The sequence below is a fragment of the Uranotaenia lowii genome, chromosome 2, assembly GCF_029784155.1.
Source record: "Uranotaenia lowii strain MFRU-FL chromosome 2, ASM2978415v1, whole genome shotgun sequence".
Lineage (NCBI taxonomy): Eukaryota > Metazoa > Arthropoda > Insecta > Diptera > Culicidae > Uranotaenia > Uranotaenia lowii.
Genome location: NC_073692.1, coordinates 380,906,425 through 380,928,524, shown reverse-complemented (window position 1 = coordinate 380,928,524; position 22,100 = coordinate 380,906,425). Strand labels below are relative to the sequence as shown.

The 22,100-nt window shown below is 34.7% G+C and overlaps 1 protein-coding gene across 1 annotated transcript; it reads left to right on the top strand.

Annotated features, from left to right (window-relative positions):
• Positions 1 to 6,151: 6,151 nt before the first annotated feature.
• LOC129747913 (DNA-binding protein D-ETS-4-like) lies at positions 6,152 to 8,500 on the top strand. Its single transcript, XM_055742332.1, has one exon. It carries the CDS (start codon positions 6,192 to 6,194, stop codon positions 6,579 to 6,581), a length of 390 nt encoding a protein of 129 aa, XP_055598307.1. The 5' UTR covers positions 6,152 to 6,191; the 3' UTR covers positions 6,582 to 8,500.
• The last annotated feature ends 13,600 nt before the right edge of the window (positions 8,501 to 22,100 follow it).

Sequence of the window (22,100 nt, the reverse complement as noted above, 5' to 3'; positions counted from 1 at the left end):
TCAAAATTGTCAAAATTGTCAAAATTGTCAAAATTGTCAAAATTGTCAAAATTGTCAAAATTGTCAAAATTGTCAAAATTGTCAAAATTGTCAAAATTGTCCAAATTGTCCAAGTTGTCAAAATTGTCAAAATTGTCAAAATTGTCAAAATTGTCAAAATTGTCAAAATTTTCAAAATTGTCAAAATTGTCAAAATTGTCAAAATTGTCAAAATTGTCAAAATTGTCAAAATTGTCAAAATTGTCAAAATTGTCAAAATTGTCAAAATTGTCAAAATTGTCAAAATTGTCAAAATTGTCAAAATTGTCAAAATTGTCAAAATTGTCAAAATTGTCAAAATTGTCAAAATTGTCAAAATTGTCAAAATTGTCAAAATTGTCAAAATTGTCAAAATTGTCAAAATTGTCAAAATTGTCAAAATTGTCAAAATTGTCAAAATTGTCAAAATTGTCAAAATTGTCAAAATTGTCAAAATTGTCAAAATTGTCAAAATTGTCAAAATTGTCAAAATTGTCAAAATTGTCAAAATTGTCAAAATTGTCAAAATTGTCAAAATTGTCAAAATTGTCAAAATTGTCAAAATTGTCAAAATTGTCAAAATTGTCAAAATTGTCAAAATTGTCAAAATTGTCAAAATTGTCCAAATAGTCAAAATTGTCAAAATTGTCAAAATTGTCAAAATTGTCAAAATTGTCAAAATTGTCAAAATTGTCAAAATTGTCAAAATTGTCAAAATTGTCAAAATTGTCAAAATTGTCAAAATTGTCAAAAGTGTCAAAATTGTCAAAATTGTCAAAATTGTCAAAATTGTCAAAATTGTCAAAATTGTCAAAATTGTCAAAATTGTCAAAATTGTCAAAATTGTCAAAATTGTCAAAATTGTCAAAATTGTCAAAATTGTCAAAATTGTCAAAATTGTCAAAATTGTCAAAATTGTCAAAATTGTCAAAATTGTCAAAATTGTCAAAATTGTCAAAATTGTCAAAATTGTCAAAATTGTCAAAATTGTCAAAATTGTCAAAATTGTCAAAATTGTCAAAATTGTCAAAATTGTCAAAATTGCCAAATTGTCAAATTGCCAAATTGTCTAAATTGTCAAAATTGTCAAAATTGTCAAAATTGTCAAAATTGTCAAAATTGTCAAAATTGTCAAAATTGTCCAAATTGTCCAAGTTGTCAAAATTGTCAAAATTGTCAAAATTGTCAAAATTTTCAAAATTGTCAAAATTGTCAAAATTGTCAAAATTGTCAAAATTGTCAAAATTGTCAAAATTGTCAAAATTGTCAAAATTGTCAAAATTGTCAAAATTGTCAAAATTGTCTAAATTGTCAAAATTGTCAAAATTGTCAAAATTGTCAAAATTGTCAAAATTGTCAAAATTGTCAAAATTGTCAAAATTGTCAAAATTGTCAAAATTGTCAAAATTGTCAAAATTGTCTAAATTGTCTAAATTGTCTAAATTGTCTAAATTGTCTAAATTGTCAAAATTGTCAAAATTGTCAAAATTGTCAAAATTGTCAAAATTGTCAAAATTGTCAAAATTGTCAAAATTGTCAAAATTGCCAAAATTGTCAAAATTGTCAAAATTGTCAAAATTGTCAGAATTGTCAAAATTGTCAAAATTGTCGGAATTGTCAAAATTGTCAAAATTGTCAAAATTGTCAAAATTGTTAAAATTGTCAAAATTGTCAAAATTGTCAAAATTGTCAAAATTGTCAAAATTGTCAAAATTGTCAAAATTGTCAAAATTGTCAAAATTGTCAAAATTGTCAAAATTGTCAAAATTGTCAAAATTGTCAAAATTGTCAAAATTGTCAAAATTGTCAAAATTGTCAAAATTGTCAAAATTGTCAAAATTGTCAAAATTGTCAAAATTGTCAAAATTGTCAAAATTGTCAAAATTGTCAAAATTGTAAAAATTGTCAAAATTGTCAAAATTGTCAAAATTGTCAAAATTGTCAAAATTGTCAAAATTGTCAAAATTGTCAAAATTGTCAAAATTGTCAAAATTGTCAAAATTGTCAAAATTGTCAAAATTGTCAAAATTGTCAAAACTGTCAAAATTGTCAAAATTGTCAAAATTGTCAAAATTGTCAAAATTGTCAAAATTGTCAAAATTGTCAAAATTGTCAAAATTGTCAAAATTGTCAAAATTGTCCAAATTGTCAAAATTGTCAAAATTGTCAAAATTGTCAAAATTGTCAAAATTGTCAAAATTGTCAAAATTGTCAAAATTGTCAAAATTGTCAAAATTGTCAAAATTGTCAAAATTGTCAAAATTGTCAAAATTGTCAAAATTGTCAAAATTGTCAAAATTGTCAAAATTGTCAAAATTGTCAAAATTGTCAAAATTGTCAAAATTGTCAAAATTGTCAAAATTGTCAAAATTGTCAAAATTGTCAAAATTGTCAAAATTGTCAAAATTGTCAAAATTGTCAAAATTGTCAAAATTGTCAAAATTGTCAAAATTGTCAAAATTGTCAAAATTGTCAAAATTGTCAAAATTGTCAAAATTGTCAAAATTGTCAAAATTGTCAAAATTGTCAAAATTGTCAAAATTGTCAAAATTGTCAAAATTGTCAAAATTGTCAAAATTGTCAAAATTGTCAAAATTGTCAAAATTGTCAAAATTGTCAAAATTGTCAAAATTGTCAAAATTGTCAAAATTGTCAAAATTGTCAAAATTGTCAAAATTGTCAAAATTGTCAAAATTGTCAAAATTGTCAAAATTGTCAAAATTGTCAAAATTGTCAAAATTGTCAAAATTGTCAAAATTGTCAAAATTGTCAAAATTGTCAAAATTGTCAAAATTGTCAAAATTGTCAAAATTGTCAAAATTGTCAAAATTGTCAAAATTGTCAAAATTGTCAAAATTGTCAAAATTGTCAAAATTGTCAAAATTGTCAAAATTGTCAAAATTGTCAAAATTGTCAAAATTGTCAAAATTGTCAAAATTGTCAAAATTGTCAAAATTGTCAAAATTGTCAAAATTGTCAAAATTGTCAAAATTGTCAAAATTGTCAAAATTGTCAAATTTGTCAAAATTGTCAAAATTGTCAAAATTGTCAAAATTGTCAAAATTGTCAAAATTGTCAAAATTGTCAAAATTGTCAAAATTGTCAAAATTGTCAAAATTGTCAAAATTGTCAAAGTTGTCAAAATTGTCAAAATTGTCAAAATTGTCAAAATTGTCAAAATTGTCAAAATTGTCAAAATTGTCAAAATTGTCAAAATTGTCAAAATTGTCAAAATTGTTAAAATTGTCAAAATTGTCAAAATTGTCAAAATTGTCAAAATTGTCAAAATTGTCAAAATTGTCAAAATTGTCAAAATTGTCAAAATTGTCAAAATTGTCAAAATTGTCAAAATTGTCCAAATTGTCAAAATTGTCAAAAATGTCAAAAATGTCAAAATTGTCAAAATTGTCAAAATTGTCAAAATTGTCAAAATTGTCAAAATTGTCAAAATTGTCAAAATTTTCAAAATTGTCAAAATTGTCAAAATTGTCAAAATTGTCAAAATTGTCAAAATTGTCAAAATTGTCAAAATTGTCAAAATTGTCAAAATTGTCAAAATTGACAAAATTGACAAAATTGTCAAAATTGTCAAAATTGTCAAAATTGTCAAAATTGTCAAAATTGTCAAAATTGTCAAAATTGTCAAAATTGTCAAAATTGTCAAAATTGTCAAAATTGTCAAAATTGTCAAAATTGTCAAAATTGTCAAAATTGTCAAAATTGTCAAAATTGTCAAAATTGTCAAAATTGTCAAAATTGTCAAAATTGTCAAAATTGTCAAAATTGTCAAAATTGTCAAAATTGTCAAAATTGTCAAAATTGTCAAAATTGTCAAAATTGTCAAAATTGTCAAAATTGTCAAAATTGTCAAAATTGTCAAAATTGTCAAAATTGTCAAAATTGTCAAAATTGTCAAAATTGTCAAAATTGTCAAAATTGTCAAAATTGTCAAAATTGTCAAAATTGTCAAAATTGTCAAAATTGTCAAAATTGTCAAAATTGTCAAAATTGTCAAAATTGTCAAAATTGTCAAAATTGTCAAAATTGTCAAAATTGTCAAAATTGTCAAAATTGTCAAAATTGTCAAAATTGTCAAAATTGTCAAAATTGTCAAAATTGTCAAAATTGTCAAAATTGTCAAAATTGTCAAAATTGTCAAAATTGTCAAAATTGTCAAAATTGTCAAAATTGTCAAAATTGTCAAAATTGTCAAAATTGTCAAAATTGTCAAAATTGTCAAAATTGTCAAAATTGTCAAAATTGTCAAAATTGTCAAAATTGTCAAAATTGTCAAAATTGTCAAAATTGTCAAAATTGTCAAAATTGTCAAAATTGTCAAAATTGTCAAAATTGTCCAAATTGTCAAAATTGTCAAAATTGTCAAAATTGTCAAAATTGTCAAAATTGTCAAAATTGTCAAAATTGTCAAAATTGTCAAAATTGTCAAAATTGTCAAAATTTTCAAAATTTTCAAAATTTTCAAAATTGTCAAAATTGTCAAAATTGTCAAAATTGTCAAATTGTCAAAATTGTCAACATTGTCAAAATTGTCAAAATTGTCAAAATTGTCAAAATTGTCAAAATTGTCAAAATTGTCAAAATTGTCAAAATTGTCAAAATTGTCAAAATTGTCAAAATTGTCAAAATTGTCAAAATTGTCAAAATTGTCAAAATTGTCAAAATTGTCAAAATTGTCAAAATTGTCAAAATTGTCAAAATTGTCAAAATTGTCAAAATTGTCAAAATTGTCAAAATTGTCAAAATTGTCAAAATTGTCAAAATTGTCAAAATTGTCAAAATTGTCAAAATTGTCAAAATTGTCAAAATTGTCAAAATTGTCAAAATTGTCAAAATTGTCAAAATTGTCAAAATTGTCAAAATTGTCAAAATTGTCTAAATTGTCTAAATTGTCAAAATTGTCAAAATTGTCAAAATTGTCAAAATTGTCAAAATTGTCAAAATTGTCAAAATTGTCAAAATTGTCAAAATTGTCAAAATTGTCAAAATTGTCAAAATTGTCAAAATTGTCAAAATTGTCAAAATTGTCAAAATTGTCAAAATTGTCAAAATTGTCAAAATTGTCAAAATTGTCAAAATTGTCAAAATTGTCAAAATTGTCAAAATTGTCAAAATTGTCAAAATTGTCAAAATTGTCAAAATTGTCAAAATTGTCAAAATTGTCAAAATTGTCAAAATTGTCAAAATTGTCAAAATTGTCAAAATTGTCAAAATTGTCAAAATTGTCAAAATTGTCAAAATTGTCAAAATTGTCAAAATTGTCAAAATTGTCAAAATTGTCAAAATTGTCAAAATTGTCAAAATTTTCAAAATTGTCAAAATTGTCAAAATTGTCAAAATTGTCAAAATTGTCAAAATTGTCAAAATTGTGAAAATTGTCAAAATTGTCAAAATTGTCAAAATTGTGAAAATTGTGAAAATTGTCAAAATTGTCAAAATTGTCAAAATTGTCAAAATTGTCAAAATTGTCAAAATTGTCAAAATTGTCAAAATTGTCAAAATTGTCAAAATTGTCAAAATTGTCAAAATTGTCAAAATTGTGAAAATTGTGAAAATTGTGAAAATTGTCAAAATTGTCAAAATTGTCAAAATTGTCAAAATTGTCAAAATTGTCAAAAATTGTCAAAATTGTCAAAATCGTCAAAACTTTAAAAACTTTTGAACTCTTGTTCTTATGATATGGTGATCAAATCATTTGAATGTTTCAGGTTGTTTTATTCAGCCAGTTTACGACGGTCGCCATTCAAATAAAGTTGTTGACGATTTTTCTCGTCAAATAAAAATTATTTAGAATGTAGAGAAATGAATCCAACTTAGATGAAATTTCAGGGACTAGATAAGAGAAAATCGATGTTGAAAAACATGCGAAAAAAATTCGCCTTGTCTGTGAATTTTTTTTCGCATGTTTTTCAACATCGATTTTCTCTTATCTAGTCCCTGAAATTTCATCTAAGTTGGATTCATTTCTCTACAAAAAAAAAAGTTTCGCTGACTGAATGTTTGAGTCAAGACCCATCTCTGGGTCGCAATTTAAAAATTATTTAGAATATCCGCCCAATGTTGAATGAATATTTAGTTTGGAGAACAATTATTGTTTTGAAATAAATGATAACAATAATCTCTTTTTCTGATCATTTTCAGATGAAGACGAAGAAATGCCTCTGGAACCGACAAACGGCACCGGTTCAGTCGCCGGAACCTCATCATCCGGAGGTCCTTCAACATCCTCCAGCAGTGCTGGACAACCAACAAAACAACGGCAAGGTGGCTCCCACATTCATCTGTGGCAATTCCTGAAGGAACTTCTGGCCGCCCCAGATCAGCACCAGAGCGCCATCCGCTGGATCGACCGAACCAAGGGCGTTTTCAAAATTGAAGATTCCGTGCGAGTGGCAAGGTTGTGGGGTCGTCGCAAAAATAGGCCGGCCATGAACTACGACAAACTTTCCCGATCGATTCGGCAATACTATAAGAAGGGCATAATGCAAAAGACGGAACGATCCCAGCGGCTTGTTTACCAGTTTTGCCATCCTTATTCGCTGTAAAGTTGGGTGTTATTTCGCGAAGGAATTGAGTGTTTGTTTTTGCGAGAAAGGTGCGCGCGCGCATGAATGATGTTCTATATTAAGGTGAAATTGTAATTGTTTACCAGGAAGAATGAATAAGCATGTTAGATGAAGTATGGAATGTCTGCCTGGGGTGGCAATATTTATTCGAACGAAATTATACATTTCAATGCATTTTGATTGGATTGTAAACATTTTGTCCGGAAATTTATTCTATCCCATGCCAGAAGATATAATCTAAGAATAGGATTTTAGTCATTAGGTTCAACACACAGATAGGGAATCACTCTTTTGTATTATCGCGCTAAATTCCGTCTGAGCTGCAAGTGGTATTAACTTGCACCACGGAAGATAATATTATTAAAATGATGTGATATGGAATCATGTGTACAAACCATCAACTTCTAGTTATTGACAAAGCGCTCAACTCCCGGCGACATTGTTAGTGAAAATAGCTAGTAGTGAACCAAGACCAGCCTCAGTCAGTACGACGAAGGATGGCATCCGGAGAATCTCAAGCCCCCCCATTTAACAACCATCTTTGGAGCTTGGTAGAATTTCCAGATCAAACAACGAACTCTTGGCGGATGCGGGCAAATTTCTAGTTGCTTCGGGAACTTCTGGCAGCTTTCGGCAAAAGGAAGGTAATTTCCTACAAAAACCGATCGCAGCCAACCCGAAAAGCTCCGGCAAGAAGCTCGACTCTTGACCCAGGAAAATTCAGAACCCCAATCACTCTCGAATAGTAGATACTCATGTGGATCTGAACTTTTGCGAGGTTTTTTTTATACGTTTTGTTTACACTGTGTATTGCTTACCGATTGACCCCACCCGGAGCGGATCCTAACTGGCCGGAAGTGGTTCCAAGTCATGGCGACCACCCGACAGTGGTAAATACAGGACTCCGTACCGGTTTTCCGGGCTTTCGGTAATTTTGGTCCCATATATCTATGATATATTTTTATTGTAAGTTCTATGAACGATACAATTAGACGAGTATATTTTTCTTCCGGAACGAAATAAATAAAGATTTCTTTCATTAGTCCCCTAAGAAAACAACCCGAACAAAGCAAAAAAAAGCAAATTTATCGTACCCTAGTTTGTAAGAAAAAAATATCAAACGTTACAATGAAAAAAGTGTAACGTCAAATCAGATAGGCTACCGTTGCAATATATAGTCGTGTAATTAGACTCGGATCCAACCAGTAGAGTTAATCACAGCCCTGCAGGATGTGTAACGCGATCCGCTAGTTATTTTAAACCTTTTAAAGCTAAGCAAAGCACCAGGTAAAAACCTTTCGATTAGGAACCCCAGAGCTCACTTTCTCATCGAAGAGTTTTCGAATTTGTTTTGACCGACCTTTATAATTTTTTTTAATCGATAACAAAACGCAATCAAATTGTAGTTTTCCTTTCCTCCTTTATATAATTTTTAACTCGTAAGGTGGCAGGGTAGGCTCTAAGTAAACTTAAAGTTTTCGATCATGATGATAGTCAAACTTACCTAGAATACACACACAACACACCCTTTAATGATTTTCAACCTTAACTTTAGAAAAAAAAATCGCTAGGCTCTAAGCTGAATAGACTTGTGAAGTAAGGAAAAAAACCAAGATTATTGTAGAACTATACAAAATTAACAACTTATTGTGATCTAAGTGCCTTAAACGATATTGGATTCGAAGCCCATTTTTGTGTTTTCCCCCACGTTCTATGTAATAGAAGCAAAAAACCCTGTACTTCGTAAGCTTTTCTATATGGCAGACTAACCCCTCGATTATAAGTCTTTTCTTGCTGTTTTACCAATTTATCTGTAACTTATTGTATGTATGTGTATATCCAAGTAATATCTGTAAATTTAGCGATCGTATTTTCTGTACATAACTTATTTTGTTGAATAAATAGCTTCTAGAAAACTAAAATTCGTCAATGTACATTTTTGTGAAAGAAATCCACTCTTGTTTTCTAATTTAAAAAATACCTTTCTAAAGCAGAATCTATATTAAAAAAATTTAAAAAAACTAAATTTATCGAAAATAAAAAATTGGCACATTGGAATTGATTTTTAAGATACCAAAATTGAAAAAACCCAAAATTTGTATAAAGTAAACATAACTATGGATCGACATTTTCAATTTGAAACCACCAAATGTTTGAATTGAGAATTCAACATTCAAATTTCATTGAAATGATTAGGAACTTCTATAAGAATTTTAGTTTACAGTATAAAGTTTTCAGTTTTTCAATGGAGATAATGCTGTAATTCAACAAACAGAATGTTCTTAAAATACCTATCAAGTTTTTATTCCTCATCAATGAAGGGAATTCAGAATAAAATTTAAAATTAAAATTTTAGAATTCACCATTTTTTAGAACTATTTATAATCAATTATGAAAGTTTAACATAAATTTGAGAATGAGTATACAAGATTCGATCATATATCATGGGGGTTTTGCGGTTTAATCTTCTTCATGAGGGTCCATGAAAAGCCAGCGAGGTATGATTGAATACCAATGATTGCATTACAGCAGATGGCACAGTTGAAAAATTCATTATAATTAATTCATCAGCCATATCGGCTAAAGTTATGTTCTTTTTGTAAGAACATTTCAAGATTATAAAAATCTTAAGCGGAAAAAAGTTAGAAGAATTGAATGCATAAGAAAAAAGTAAATTCTCGAATCTCAAACAGCTGTAACTTGCAATTTCCTATGAAAGATGAGTTTGAGTTTGTATGCCTGTACATTTTAGAATTAGGCTTCTAAATTCTTTAATTTCTTTTGAATTTTCATGGAATGACAAATCTAAAAAATAAAGTTATGAAACTGGAAAACTTTTAGAAATTTCATTTTGAGCAGATTTTAGGCCTTCTAAAAATGAAAAAAAAACTTTTTGGGCCTTTTAGTTTTGAGCAATTGTTTACCACGTTAATTTTAAAACAAATAAATTCTTAGAGATTACTTTTGAATCACATCAAAAGGCTAGTTTTTGATATTTCCGAAGCTTTTTACTTCAATCTGGAGTTTTCAAAGTACCAATCAATGATATCAATGATAAATTGCGAAAACCTTCAACGCTTTTATCCGTTTCGGGAAATTTGTGGACTTCTAAAAAAACTTCAAACTAATATATACTCATTTGTTTATCAATTAGTTTATCGAGGACGGAAAGCGTAATTTCAATTTTTTTTCATTTTATTGTCCTGAAGAAAAATCTTTTTTTTTTTTTAATCCTTGACATAGATGTCAATTTTTGTCATTTACTAACTTTTACGCTCTGGAATATTTTTATGGTGTTTTGTTTTTTTTGGGAATGTTTTTCTCAATTTTATCAACACCTTTGCTCAAAATATGCAATGACTCACGATCCGACAAAATCATGAAAAAAAGTGATAAGGTTTTGATGATTTGTAATTTTTAAATTTGAATTTTACTTGAGGATATCGTTCAACTAACCTACATATAACACGAAAACAAACTTTTGAAAATATTCAATTCAAATATTAAGTACCATGTTTTTTTAAAAAGCATTGACCAATGATGAGTGTGTAATGTAATGTGATTATTTCATTCTTCTATCTTTTCAGTATTAAAATATTCGCATGTAATTTAATCTAAATATTCAATAGTTAAACAATTTATTGAATAAATTGAATAAAAGAAATTGATTAAAGTAACGTGAAATAAATTGATCCCAAAAGGTATTTAAAAATAACTGTCAACTAACAAGTCAGAAAACTGGTTCGCCTCCGGTGAAATTTAGTAGCTACTGTATCACATCCTTTATCACTTTTAGACTAAGATATTTCATTTGACGACAGTCGACTGCATATTCGTTAAAAAAATTGAAACTGGTTTTTAACTGTAAATTTTGAATTGCAATTCTACAAAACCTTTGTATTGAAACTTAAATCTTGACACTCAAAAACAATTCCTCCTTTTTGGAATGGGGTTTTTTAAGAACAGTAAGCACTTAACAATTTCAGAATTTGAAACCAGAATTTGATCCATTATTAAAATTGACGATGACAAAATATTCACATTTTAAATTTTTCATTCAAATATATTATTTTAATTTTTTTATCGATCTTCATTTTAAAAAAATCTATGAAAAGTTCGAAAAGTAATTCGAAGTTGCACCACCAAAGTATTTCGGCACAATAATGACTAATTCAGTATTTGTTGTGTCTTTTCAGCATTTAAACAAATACTTAGAATTGCATATTTTAATGACTATTCAAAAAATCATTTACCAATTTAGACTTTGCCAGAACATGTAACTTTTCAATGATGAATTGACCTTGTTTCATAATAAATATATAGAGTCAATGTTGTGAATCGCAAAGGCATTACCTTTTATTTTAGAGATTTTAGCACTGGCACTCTTGAAATAAAATTTAATACACTCATCGTTTTCTGAAAATAAATTCAACAAGCTTCTATTTAGGTATGTGTTTTGAATAAATTCTCTTAAATACAAAATGGATATTTTTTTTCGATTGAGAATATAAATTTCAAATCGTGAGTAAATGTTTTTTTTTTCAAATTCATGTTTTATTTCTGACATGATTTGAAATTTATTTTGGAATTTGGATTGAATTTATTTTTAAATATGGTTTCATTTTTAAGATTATCCATTTCAGCACTAATTTTTATGTCTGAAGATTAAACCAAAATTTTAATTAGTATTCGTTTTCTATTGTTTCGCAAATTTTCATTCTAGAATTGTATACTGGACTTTATTTTCAGGCGTATTTCTAATTCAGAATAAGGAACATTTATTTGAACAATTTATTAATGACTTCCAGAAAAAAAAGTATTGATTTGAATATTTGATTCTAGTTCATTTCGAATTGTTGCAGTAAAATTCATTATTTACTCAAGTTTGGTCATAAGTGCGAAAATAGTTTAAAAAAAACAATTTCCTTTTTAAGTGAGCATTTTTGGTATTGTTATTATTTTTAGCTAAATTGTTTTTACATCACGTGTGTTATTATAGATAGAAGCAAGGATATGGAAATTGTAAAAAAAACTGTTGTATGTATGTATGTATGTATGCTTGGTTCCCCCATCCTTAGCAAGGTCCAGCCTATGGCTAAGTGGCTTGGCCTTCGAATTGCTTCTCAGGCTTCCACGGCCGATGGTTCGTCGAGGGAAGGCATCCAACCTTCAGAGACCTATAATGGTTGGCAATTCACTCCACTTCAGATTATCCCCGGATGCATTTCCTCTGAAATATATAATTATTTATACAATGAAACACATCTTACCTGTCGTTAACTTGTAGGATTCGAACCCAAAAGTTTTTCTTGCCGATATCGGGAATCGAACCCAATACGCCTGGGCTACCTGACTCGCGCCAGCCAATCCACGAGACCACATCAGCGCTCATGTAGTTTCTTAAAAAACTGTTACATGAAAAAGATCTTTTCCTAAATTTTCGTAATATAAATTTATTCCTAAGTATATGTAACCGTTATATTGTTTCGTTCTTTCCGGCAAAGTTGAAGATATGATCATAAAATTCTTTCTAATGTTTTTGGGCCAACGTATGAATTGATACTACACATATAACACACGACGTATTACAGGACACGACGCTTAACGTTCTTACTAACGGAAAGAGATTTTAATTTGCCTTTTTGGACGACCGGTTTCGGGCTCGATATTGCCCATATACAGGACGATGTCCGACTGGTTACTTAAAAGATAAACACTAACACAGCAGTAGGGGGAAGAGTTCCTAAATGCGCATATTGTGTAATATGCGCATACAGCCGATTGACGATTATTTTTTTTATTTACATAGTATTCCGTCTCACGACATAACTTGACGAACATAATTCCTATAATTCACTCGGTCCAGGGCAACCGTTCTCCAATTCCTGGGGCACCCCACGTTCGCCAGATCACGCTCCACTTGGTCTAACCACCTCGCTCGTTGCGCCCCCGCTCGTCTTGTTCCTACCGGATTCGTAGCGAACACCTGTTTTGCAGGACAGTCGTCCGGCATTCTCGCAAAATGTCCCGCCCAGCGTATCCGGCCAGCTTTCACCACCTTCTGGATACTGGGTTCGCCGTAGAGTCGCGCGAGCTCATGTTTCATCCTTCGCCTCCACACTCCGTTCTCCTGTACGCCGCCAAAGATGGTTCTTAACACTCGTCGCTCGAATACCCCGAGTGTACGCAGGTCCTTTTCGAGTAATATCCATATCTCGTGCCCGTAGAGAACAACCAGTCTAATGAGCGTCATATACAGGTTACACTTCGTGCGAGGGCTAAGTCTTCTCGACCGCAGTTGCTTGTGGACTCCATAGTAGGTACGACTTCCGCTGATAATTCGCCTCCGGATCTCACGGCTGGTGTCATTGTCTGCGGTCACCAGTGAGCCGAGATAGACAAAGTCTTCGACTATCTCCAGCTCGTCGCCGTCGATCGTGACCTTGTTATTACTGGACAAGCGGGTTCGGTCGGTCTCGGATCCGCAGGCCAGCATGTACTTCATCTTGGACGTATTAATCATCAACCCAATCCTTCCTGCTTCGCGTTTAAGTTTGCGGTAGATCTCCTCCACCGCCGCAGATGATCTGCCGACTATATCAATGTCATCGGCAAAGCAGATAAGTTGACTGGATCTGTTGAAGATCGTGCCCCGCATTTCGCCCACCGCTCGTCGAATAACACCTTCTAGCGCCACGTTGAACATCATGCAGGATAGACCATCACCTTGTCGAAGCCCCCTGCGCGATTCGAATGAACTCGACAATTCACCCGAACTCCGCACATAGCACTGCGTTCCATCCATCGTCGCCTTGATCAGTCTGATCAGCTTCCCGGAAAAACCGTTCTCGTCCATGATTTTCCATAGCTCGTTACGGTCGATCGTGTCGTATGCGGCTTTGAAGTCGATGAATAGATGTTGCGTAGGGACTTGGTGTTCCCGGTATTTTTGGAGGATTTGTCGTAATGTGAATATCTGGTCTGTCGTTGACCGTCCCTCAATGAAGCCGGCCTGGTGACTTCCCACGAATCTGTTTGCTTGTGGCGTGAGGCGGCGGAGTAGAATTCGGGACAACACTTTGTAGGCGGCATTGAGGACAGTGATCGCTCGATAGTTCTCACAGTCCAATTTGTCTCCCTTCTTGTAGATGGGGCATATTACCCCCTCCTTTCACTCCTCCGGTAGCTGTTCTATGTCCCAGATCCGGACTATCAACCGGTGTAGGCAATCGGAAAACTTGTCCGGGCCCATTTTGATAAGTTCAGCTGCGATGCCATCCTTCCCAGCCGACTTGTATCTATTCAGCTGGTGAATGGCTTCCTTAACCTCACTCATCGTTGGGAGTGGCTCCTCTTCGTCGTTGGCTACGCCGGCGATGTACCTTCCCCCACCGTCTTGATCTCCTGCATGTGCGCCGTTCAGGTGTTCATCGAGGTGCTGCTTCCACCTTTTGATCACCTCACGATTGTCCGTCAGAATGCCCCCGTCCTTATCCCGACACATTTCGGCTTGCGGCACGAAGCCTTTGCGGGATGCGTTGAGTTTCTGATAGAACTTTCGTGTTTCTTGGGAACGATGCAGCTGCTCCAGCTCCTCGAGCTCCTCCTCCTCCAGGCGGCGCTTTTTCTCCTGGAAAAGTCGGACTCGCTGCCTCTTCCGCTGTCCGGATTTTCCACATTTCGACGGGTGCCTCTCTGCACTACTGCCGTCCGCGCGGCATTCTCTTCGTCCATCAACCTCCTACACTCCTCGTCGAATCAGTCGTTCCGTCGAGTACGCTCCACATAACCGATGACGTTCTCCGCAGCACTGTTGATGGCTGTTTTGATAGTATCCCAACAGTCCTCGAGAGGGGCTTTATCAAGCTCGCCCTCTGCCGGCAGCGCTGCTTCGACCGATTGCGCGTAGTCTGCCGCGACCTCAGGTTGCTTCAGTCGATCAATTTTTAACCGAGGCGGGCGCCAGTTTCGTGTGTTGTTCACTACGGAGACTTTTGGGCGCATCTTCACCATCACCAGATAGTGGTCTGACTCGATGTTGGCGCCTCGACAGGATCTGACGTCGATGATGTCCTAGAAGTGCCGGTACTTCCGAGGTGAGGGCTGTGCACGTTGATGATACTGATGTTGAAGAACCGGCCCTTGATTCTCAACCGGCACATTCGTGAGTTGATCGGCCACCACCCGATCACGCACTTTTGCATCTTTCTCATCACTATAAAAGCTGTTCCAAGCTCGTGTGTGTTGCCGCAGCTCTGGTAGATGGCACGACCATCTGGATACGTTCGTACCGTGGAGCCCTTCCAGCATACCTCCTGCAGCGCTACGATGTCGAATTTGCGGCTCTTCAATTCGTTGGAGAGCACGTGGGTACTGCCCACAAAATTTAGAGATCGGCAGTTCCATGTTCCAAGTTTCCAATCGCTAGTCCCTTTTCGTCGCGTGGGTCTTTGCCGATTTCCATCCGAAATTTGTTGTTCGTTGGTCGTTGCTTATGTTTTTTTTTAGTCACGGGCTCGCAAGGCCCGCAGCTAACCCCACTATCTCGCAGGAAGACCGTCGTGATGTTGCTGTTTTGGGTCCCGAACACCACCAGGGCGCTGTTGCACTCCGCACGCCGCCCCTGACATGGAGAACAGACGCGTACGAAGCCCCCTAACTCAGTTTGCATGTGACCAAAGCATTCACCGTGGTTGGGTACCCGATCCCCGCTAAGGTTGCTCGCACCCCAGCTAGCACCACGGGGAGGTAGAGAATCGGAGTTGCAGACAAGAGGTGATATGACCACTACCCGAAGGTTGGGTGTATGGGGTCTCGAGTTGCACATTGTCTATCGTTCAATAGCCGATTGACGATATGGCTGGAAATTCAACATATCTTATCAGAGCAGTTTGTGGTTAATGCGCTTTTGACACATGGCATAAAAAAAATTGACTTACTTACTTAATGATCCCGCGCCAATCCTCCGGTGCATAGGGCCGTGGTAAAAGACTTTCACTGTTAACGATCCGGAGCCAGCGTCTTCACCTGGTCCCAGTCAAAACTCTCGTCGACAGTTCGGATTTCAGCGGCTAGGCTTCGCCGCCACGAGTTTCTGGGTCTGCCTCTTCTTCGATGTCCTTCTGGATTCCAATCTAGCGCCTCTCTGCAAATCTCGTTTTCATCTTTTCGCAGCGTGTGCCCAATCCATCTCCACTTACGTTCCCGAATCTCGATTTCTACGCCCTTTGATGACACCGGCGATGTAGTTCCTCATTCGAGATCCAGTTGCCAGGCTACCAAGCGCGGATGATATTTCGCAGGCAGCGGTTTACAAATACGATTGAGTTGTTGTTATATAAAGTCAAAAAATTTAAAAATTCAAACAAGATTTTTATCATTTTTGTTAAAAAATATTGAACTATTGAATATATTGAAATCGTTCGTATAGAATTTGTAAACAAAAATGTTAATGGTATTTCTTTCTTATTCATCTGAAAATCAGAAATTAAACAATTTGAAGCTTTTGGCATAGTTGTTAATGGTCAGATATTGGAATAAGAGACAGGTTTTGAATGCCCACACTCTCATTTTTTTATAACCATTTTCAAGCTTTTTTCAACCGTTTAATGGGTTTCTTGTAAAAACTTCGACTATTGTTATTATTCAACCATAATGCACTGTTAAATTTCAACCGTTTTCTAAGTACTCGCGGAAAACCAAAATAATGGTTAAAAATTTTAGCACAAACTTTTGTGAGCGGTCCACCATTGTTTTTTTCCTCATCAGCATTCAGCTCATCTACAATTTTTTCTTAAACTATGTCCACAATTAGAAATATGTGCTAGGGGAAAGGTTTCCTAAATGGGCCTAAATGGGCCTATGACTAGACAGCTTATCCGACCGATGCATTTTGAGGGTGATACGCTTAGAACATAAGGCAAGAAAGAATTTTATGAATTTACAAACTCAGAAAAATTTAAAAAATCATACAAAGTTTTGATACATTTTGATGTAATATTTCGACTTTTAAAAATTATACGTAAAGAAGCTCAAAACAAAAACTAGGATGGTTTTTGTTTCTTACTCAAATGAACTTAAGAAATTAAACATATTTCAGCTTTTGTGGAGGTTTAATAATGATTATATAGTGGAATAATAGAGTGTTTTTGTATGCCCCCATCATGTTTGTAAAATGCCTCCATCCTAAAATAACAGGTTAAATCGAATAAATAAATGATTTTTATCATTGAACCTTCAAATCTAAACTCTGAATAACATCTTAAGAGAGAATTGGAGATCTAAAAACAGATTTGATAAAGTTTTTCTCATGGACGAACTGCCTCCATAGTATGGCAACCCTAACTTTTGTTTTATTCCATAAAATACTTATACACATAGATTTTTATAAAACTTCAGCTTTGTCGTACGTAAATTATTACTTTCTAGCAGTTTCAATGAAATTATACGGAAATATTGTCCAAAAAACAGAAATTTTGTTCAAAACATAAACAGGCGCATTAAGCCCGCACGGTTTGAGGTTCGGCATTTTAGACAACACTTACAATAAAATCGTTTTCTTGGAAACATAAGAAAATTTTTACATAAAAATTACTCCATTGTATAGAAAACATATGCCTGCACACGTGTATATAGCTTTTGTACACATATTCGATGTGATATTTGATTAAATCAGTGTTCTGCTTAATAGGCGCATATAGCCCGATCCTCCCCTACTCGGTGACTTCAGTCATCTTTGGGACAGCTGAGAAACGGTAGTAATTTTGTGCACTAGTTTTGAAACAAATCACTCAAATTTTCTTTGATTTTCCAGACAAAGTGTTCTAACATATATTCAGCCGGAAGATTGTTTGTCGAGCCAGAAGAGGACAATTTCAGAGTAAGGTTAAATGCCTATATCAGGAAAAAATAGATCATTCTTCTAATTTTTTTACTTTTTATCATTGAAACATTAAATCAACGCCCTAATCACAATCTTACGGTGAAATAGAAGAGCTTAATACTGATCGGATAAAATTACGATATGAACAAATTATAACCATGAAATATGGCCATATGGCTTACCTAACTATGTTTCATGCTAAAGAACTAGTGATAACTAAAATTTTGACAAAATTTCAGCCTTGACGTATGCTTTACATCCGTTTCTACCATTTTCAATTAAATTATATCAAAATATTGCAAGCGTAAATTAAATAAAGCTGAAAACATAAATATGCACATTTAGCCCGCCGTTTTCGGAAATCGACTATTTTGCTACTTTTATTATAAAATTATTTTCACAAAAACTGTAAGGGAACATCCATAAATGACGTAGCATTTTGTGGGCAGGGGGTGGGTTTCACTTTGTGCGACGATGTGTGACGAGAGGGGAGGTAGGGGTTCAAGTAAAGCTACGTAGCTTTAATTAAATATCCAGAATGGAGATAATTGGGACCGACGTAACTGATTGAATACTTAAATACCAGTTTGTTTCAACAAGCTTGCTTGATCAAGCTTCAACAAGGTAGCTTGATTTTTTTGGACTGATTGATATGCTTTTTGAAAATTCCATTTACAACTTCTTTCCCTTTTTTTGTTAATATTCTTGCAAAATGCTGATAATAAAAGTAAAAATTAAAAACCGATTTTTAAAAATGGGGAGGGGGAGTGGGACAGACTCCTATCTATTGTAATATGGAAGAAAAAGAGTACTTTCCTTAATATGCGCATTTAGTCCGCCTCTCCCCTATGTATGAACTGCAGAGTATTCGTCGAAGGATGATCAAAACATTTTTGGTTGGCTAAGTTAAAAAGCGGCTTTATGATTGACGGGTCGTCCTCGTTCATTAAAGGCCTCTCAGAAGTTGTTATAAACATAAGTTCCAAGGCATTTAAATGGACGCTTTGCGTATACATTTTTTAAATCTAATCTTTTCACAATACATGAAGTGGTTAGATATGGATGCATGGGCAGCTACGCTGGATTCGTTGGTTTTGTTGTCCTCTACCGCGTTTTTGTGTTTTATTCGTGTTTTAAATTTTCGTCTTTTTTGGCCAAACTGCTGTTCAAGTCTCACATGGAAACTCGTAGATTCCGGATCTTTATTCGGTGGGACCTTGTCTTTAAGTGACACTAACCAATCCTTTAAGGTGTTGGAGCTTTTGTATGCAACTTTCAAACCATGGCTAGAGAGAATCTTTCGAATATCTTTGTCAGTGGTGCGCTGAACGGCAAACTGACTCTTTGAGATTCTTCTATTTTTGGTTAGAAAGTGGTTACATTATCCCGGAACCTTTCTCTCTCTCGTGTTTGTGAAAATTAGTTTGAACAAATTCTTTGTCGTATCTATTCAGATTTGCAGCCGATATTACTTTTCCTTTTTCATTCTAGAATTCGCTGGTTCAATGGACGAAGAAGACTTGCCAATCATATCCCCTCTTTGGAACTTGGCCATCAAAAATAATTAGACCATCCTTCAACGAATAAAATATATGCAGTAGTATGAAACTGTGTTAGGCCGTTGACATAGTGAGTGCGATGCGATGCGAACCGGCAAATGCGATTGAATGCGGCGAGCCACATTTGATGAAAATGTATGTGAATCGCTTAAACCTGACATACTCAACGCGGCGAAGCAGATGTCAATTTGTTCCGCCGCTCGAGTTCGCATAGGCTGCGTCCGTAAATTCGCATCGCATCGCTCTCACTGGCCCTTATTCTGCGCCGCGCGTGACGTGATGATAGTTGAGTCACCCAAGTCACTCTATTCCAGTAGTCGGTTTAGGTGAGGATTGTCACTTCGGATGAACTTTGTGAGTTCTTACCCCATTTTCGTAGTCACCGTGGGTGAGAATCGTCGCATTCGGGTGACGATTTTAGGTGAAAATTGTCGGTACGTTTTCAGGTGACGACGAGATAGATATGAAATGAAAAATTACGAAAATTACAGTAAAGCGGTGTTGTTATTTGTTAGAAATCGATCAAAAAAATATACCCAGCATGATTTAAAGCTCTCAATTATCTATCAATTTGTAAACGACGAAAATTTCTTTTTATAAACGGATTGGAGTTGAGCGATTGTTAAGGGATTTCTGCTAAATTTGGCTGAATGAAATTCCCAACTGTTTGTTACCGATAAGTTTTTTTTTGTAACATCTTTATTTGGCTCATACCTTTATGATTTCAGGTGACAATTGTCGGTACCTTTTAGGGGGTGACGATCAGGCTTGCAATTTCTCTAACGAGAATCACCGAAGTGCTCGGTTTTCGATTCTCGGTAGAGATTCTCTGAAACGCACCGCAGAGATTTTTAGCCGAACCTCTGTAGAGAATCTGTAAATCAACACGACAGAGCTAACACACACTACAGTGAAAAAATGTTTTCACCACGGAGTGCGACAGCGACGGCAGCTGGCTTGGTTTGTTGCGTTTACCAACACATACGAAGCTGAACCACTCGCCCGAAACATTCATCGTTTGTTGATGCTATTATTATGCACATCGTCGTGTTTGTTTTTGTCTTTGCTGGCTTCAACTAGTCGGTTCTGTGTTTTCACCGGAGTGCTCTACAGTGACAAATCGTCGCACGCCGGAGCTTTTGAAATTAGGTGTGTGTGGCTTTCGAAACCGGGGTGCGAATAATGTGTGGAGAGGATCGAAAAATCTCACCCGGGTGATTTGCAACTATCGCACGGGAGTGTGTTTTTCTCCGTTCTCCGTTTTTCTCGGTAGAGAATGGCATCTCTGGTGACGACTAGAAAAAGAAATGAAAAATAAAAGATGCTGCTGCAGCCTTGTTGACTTCGATAATAGTGCTCGGCCATGATCTATTGGCGACTGGGCTGTGGGATTATGATTTCCGGCATGTAACCTCGGGCCGTCGGGGAAAGCACTTAGATCGGCAGCACTAACTGGAAACAAAAAAAAAACACATGAATCGCTTATATCTTGTAAAATGACACAAAAGAAAAACCACCTTACTCACTTGAATTCGTCTGTTGGACACCGGTTGGTAGCAGCAGCAGCTGTCGATTGTTATTTTTTCCTTATAGTTGGAGTTTCCGGTTTCAGCTTTCTCCACTTAGGACGCACAAAAATGCCCGTTTTTCTCTTAAGTTGCTTGCTGTCACCTTATGACTCGTTGGTGACCTTTTACGAACCGGAATTCTCACTATCAGCTTTAAAAATCAGTTTGGAAAATTCGAAGCGCGAACGAAAACAAATCAATTAAGAACAAATTCTACCATTTTGACAGATGTGTTCATTCAGTCACTCACCTCTGTCACTTTACCCACATCGACTCCGGGAATAAGGTGACAAAACTCACGGTGACTCCGAGGTGAGGTGACAATCGTCACGTCACACGCGGCGCAGAATAAGGGCCACTATGTCATCGTCCTTGTTGTTGTTGTTGTTGTACATTTATTTAAAGAGGGTTTTTAGTCTTGAACTTTTACCCTCATCATCGGCCTTAGTTTTGTTTTTAAGTAACCAATCGAACATCGTCCTGTAGGTGGGAAAAATCGAACCCGAAACCGATCGACATAAAAGGTAATATAGTAAGAACGTTAAGTGTCGTGTCCTGTAATACGTCGTGGGTCATATGTGACGATCAAATAAACTCGAAGTCATAAATCGAATTAATCGGCTAACTTCGAGTTCCATCGACAAGCATGTTTTATCGTGTAACCAAAAATTGTGTCCAAGTATTAACTGTCCAGTTGAAATCTAATTTACCTACTGTCCGCAAGATGTCTCTTATCACTCTCGATTGTTACCAACATAATGAACATAACATTTATGGTGATACGAACTGTCAGAGTTATTATAGCAAAGGTACACAAAACGTAAACAAATGCTTGTCTCAAGAAGAAAGAAAGAGAAAAAAGATAACAAAAAAAGGAGAAAGAACATGAGCAAACGAGGGTGGAAGACCTGCAATAATAATAAAAATAAAGGCAGCAGCAACAGTTTGAAACAAAAATAAAGAAAACAACGAAACGAAAGGGAAATGAACTGTCACGAGGAGCAGTTTCCCTGAAAGTATGCAAAAACTAGTAAACATATCACATATACACAGACAACCGCACCAAAAACCGAACAAAACAAAAAAAACGCAAACAGCGCGCGTGAATGTTTTGTATGTTTTCTTCCAGCAGCAGTGCTGCTTGCTCTGCTGCTATGTCGTTCGTTGGTAGTCGTTCTTCTTCATCAGTTTTTCCCCATTCATTCGCGTTCGCTTTGTGTTGGGTTGGGTTGTTGCGTCCATGTGTTGTGCGCGATGTTTTGTACCCTAGAAGCGGAGCACGACTACGACGGACGACGAACGACGACGACGACGACGACTACGGCAACAGACAGACAGTGCATGCATGTGGGACAATAATTCCATAGTTGTTCGCTTTTTAGTCTTTACTTTTATACAGAAGACCAAACGAACTGCCCGAACGAAGAGACCGATTCTGCATACCTACATCACATCTCTGTGTGTCGGCCTATTCAGTATTATTGGTTCG

What these genes read in the sequence shown, in the direction of transcription:
- LOC129747913 (XM_055742332.1), top strand. Translation starts at nt 6,192, where the DNA reads ATGCCTCTGGAACCGACAAACGGCACCGGTTCAGTCGCCGGAACCTCA.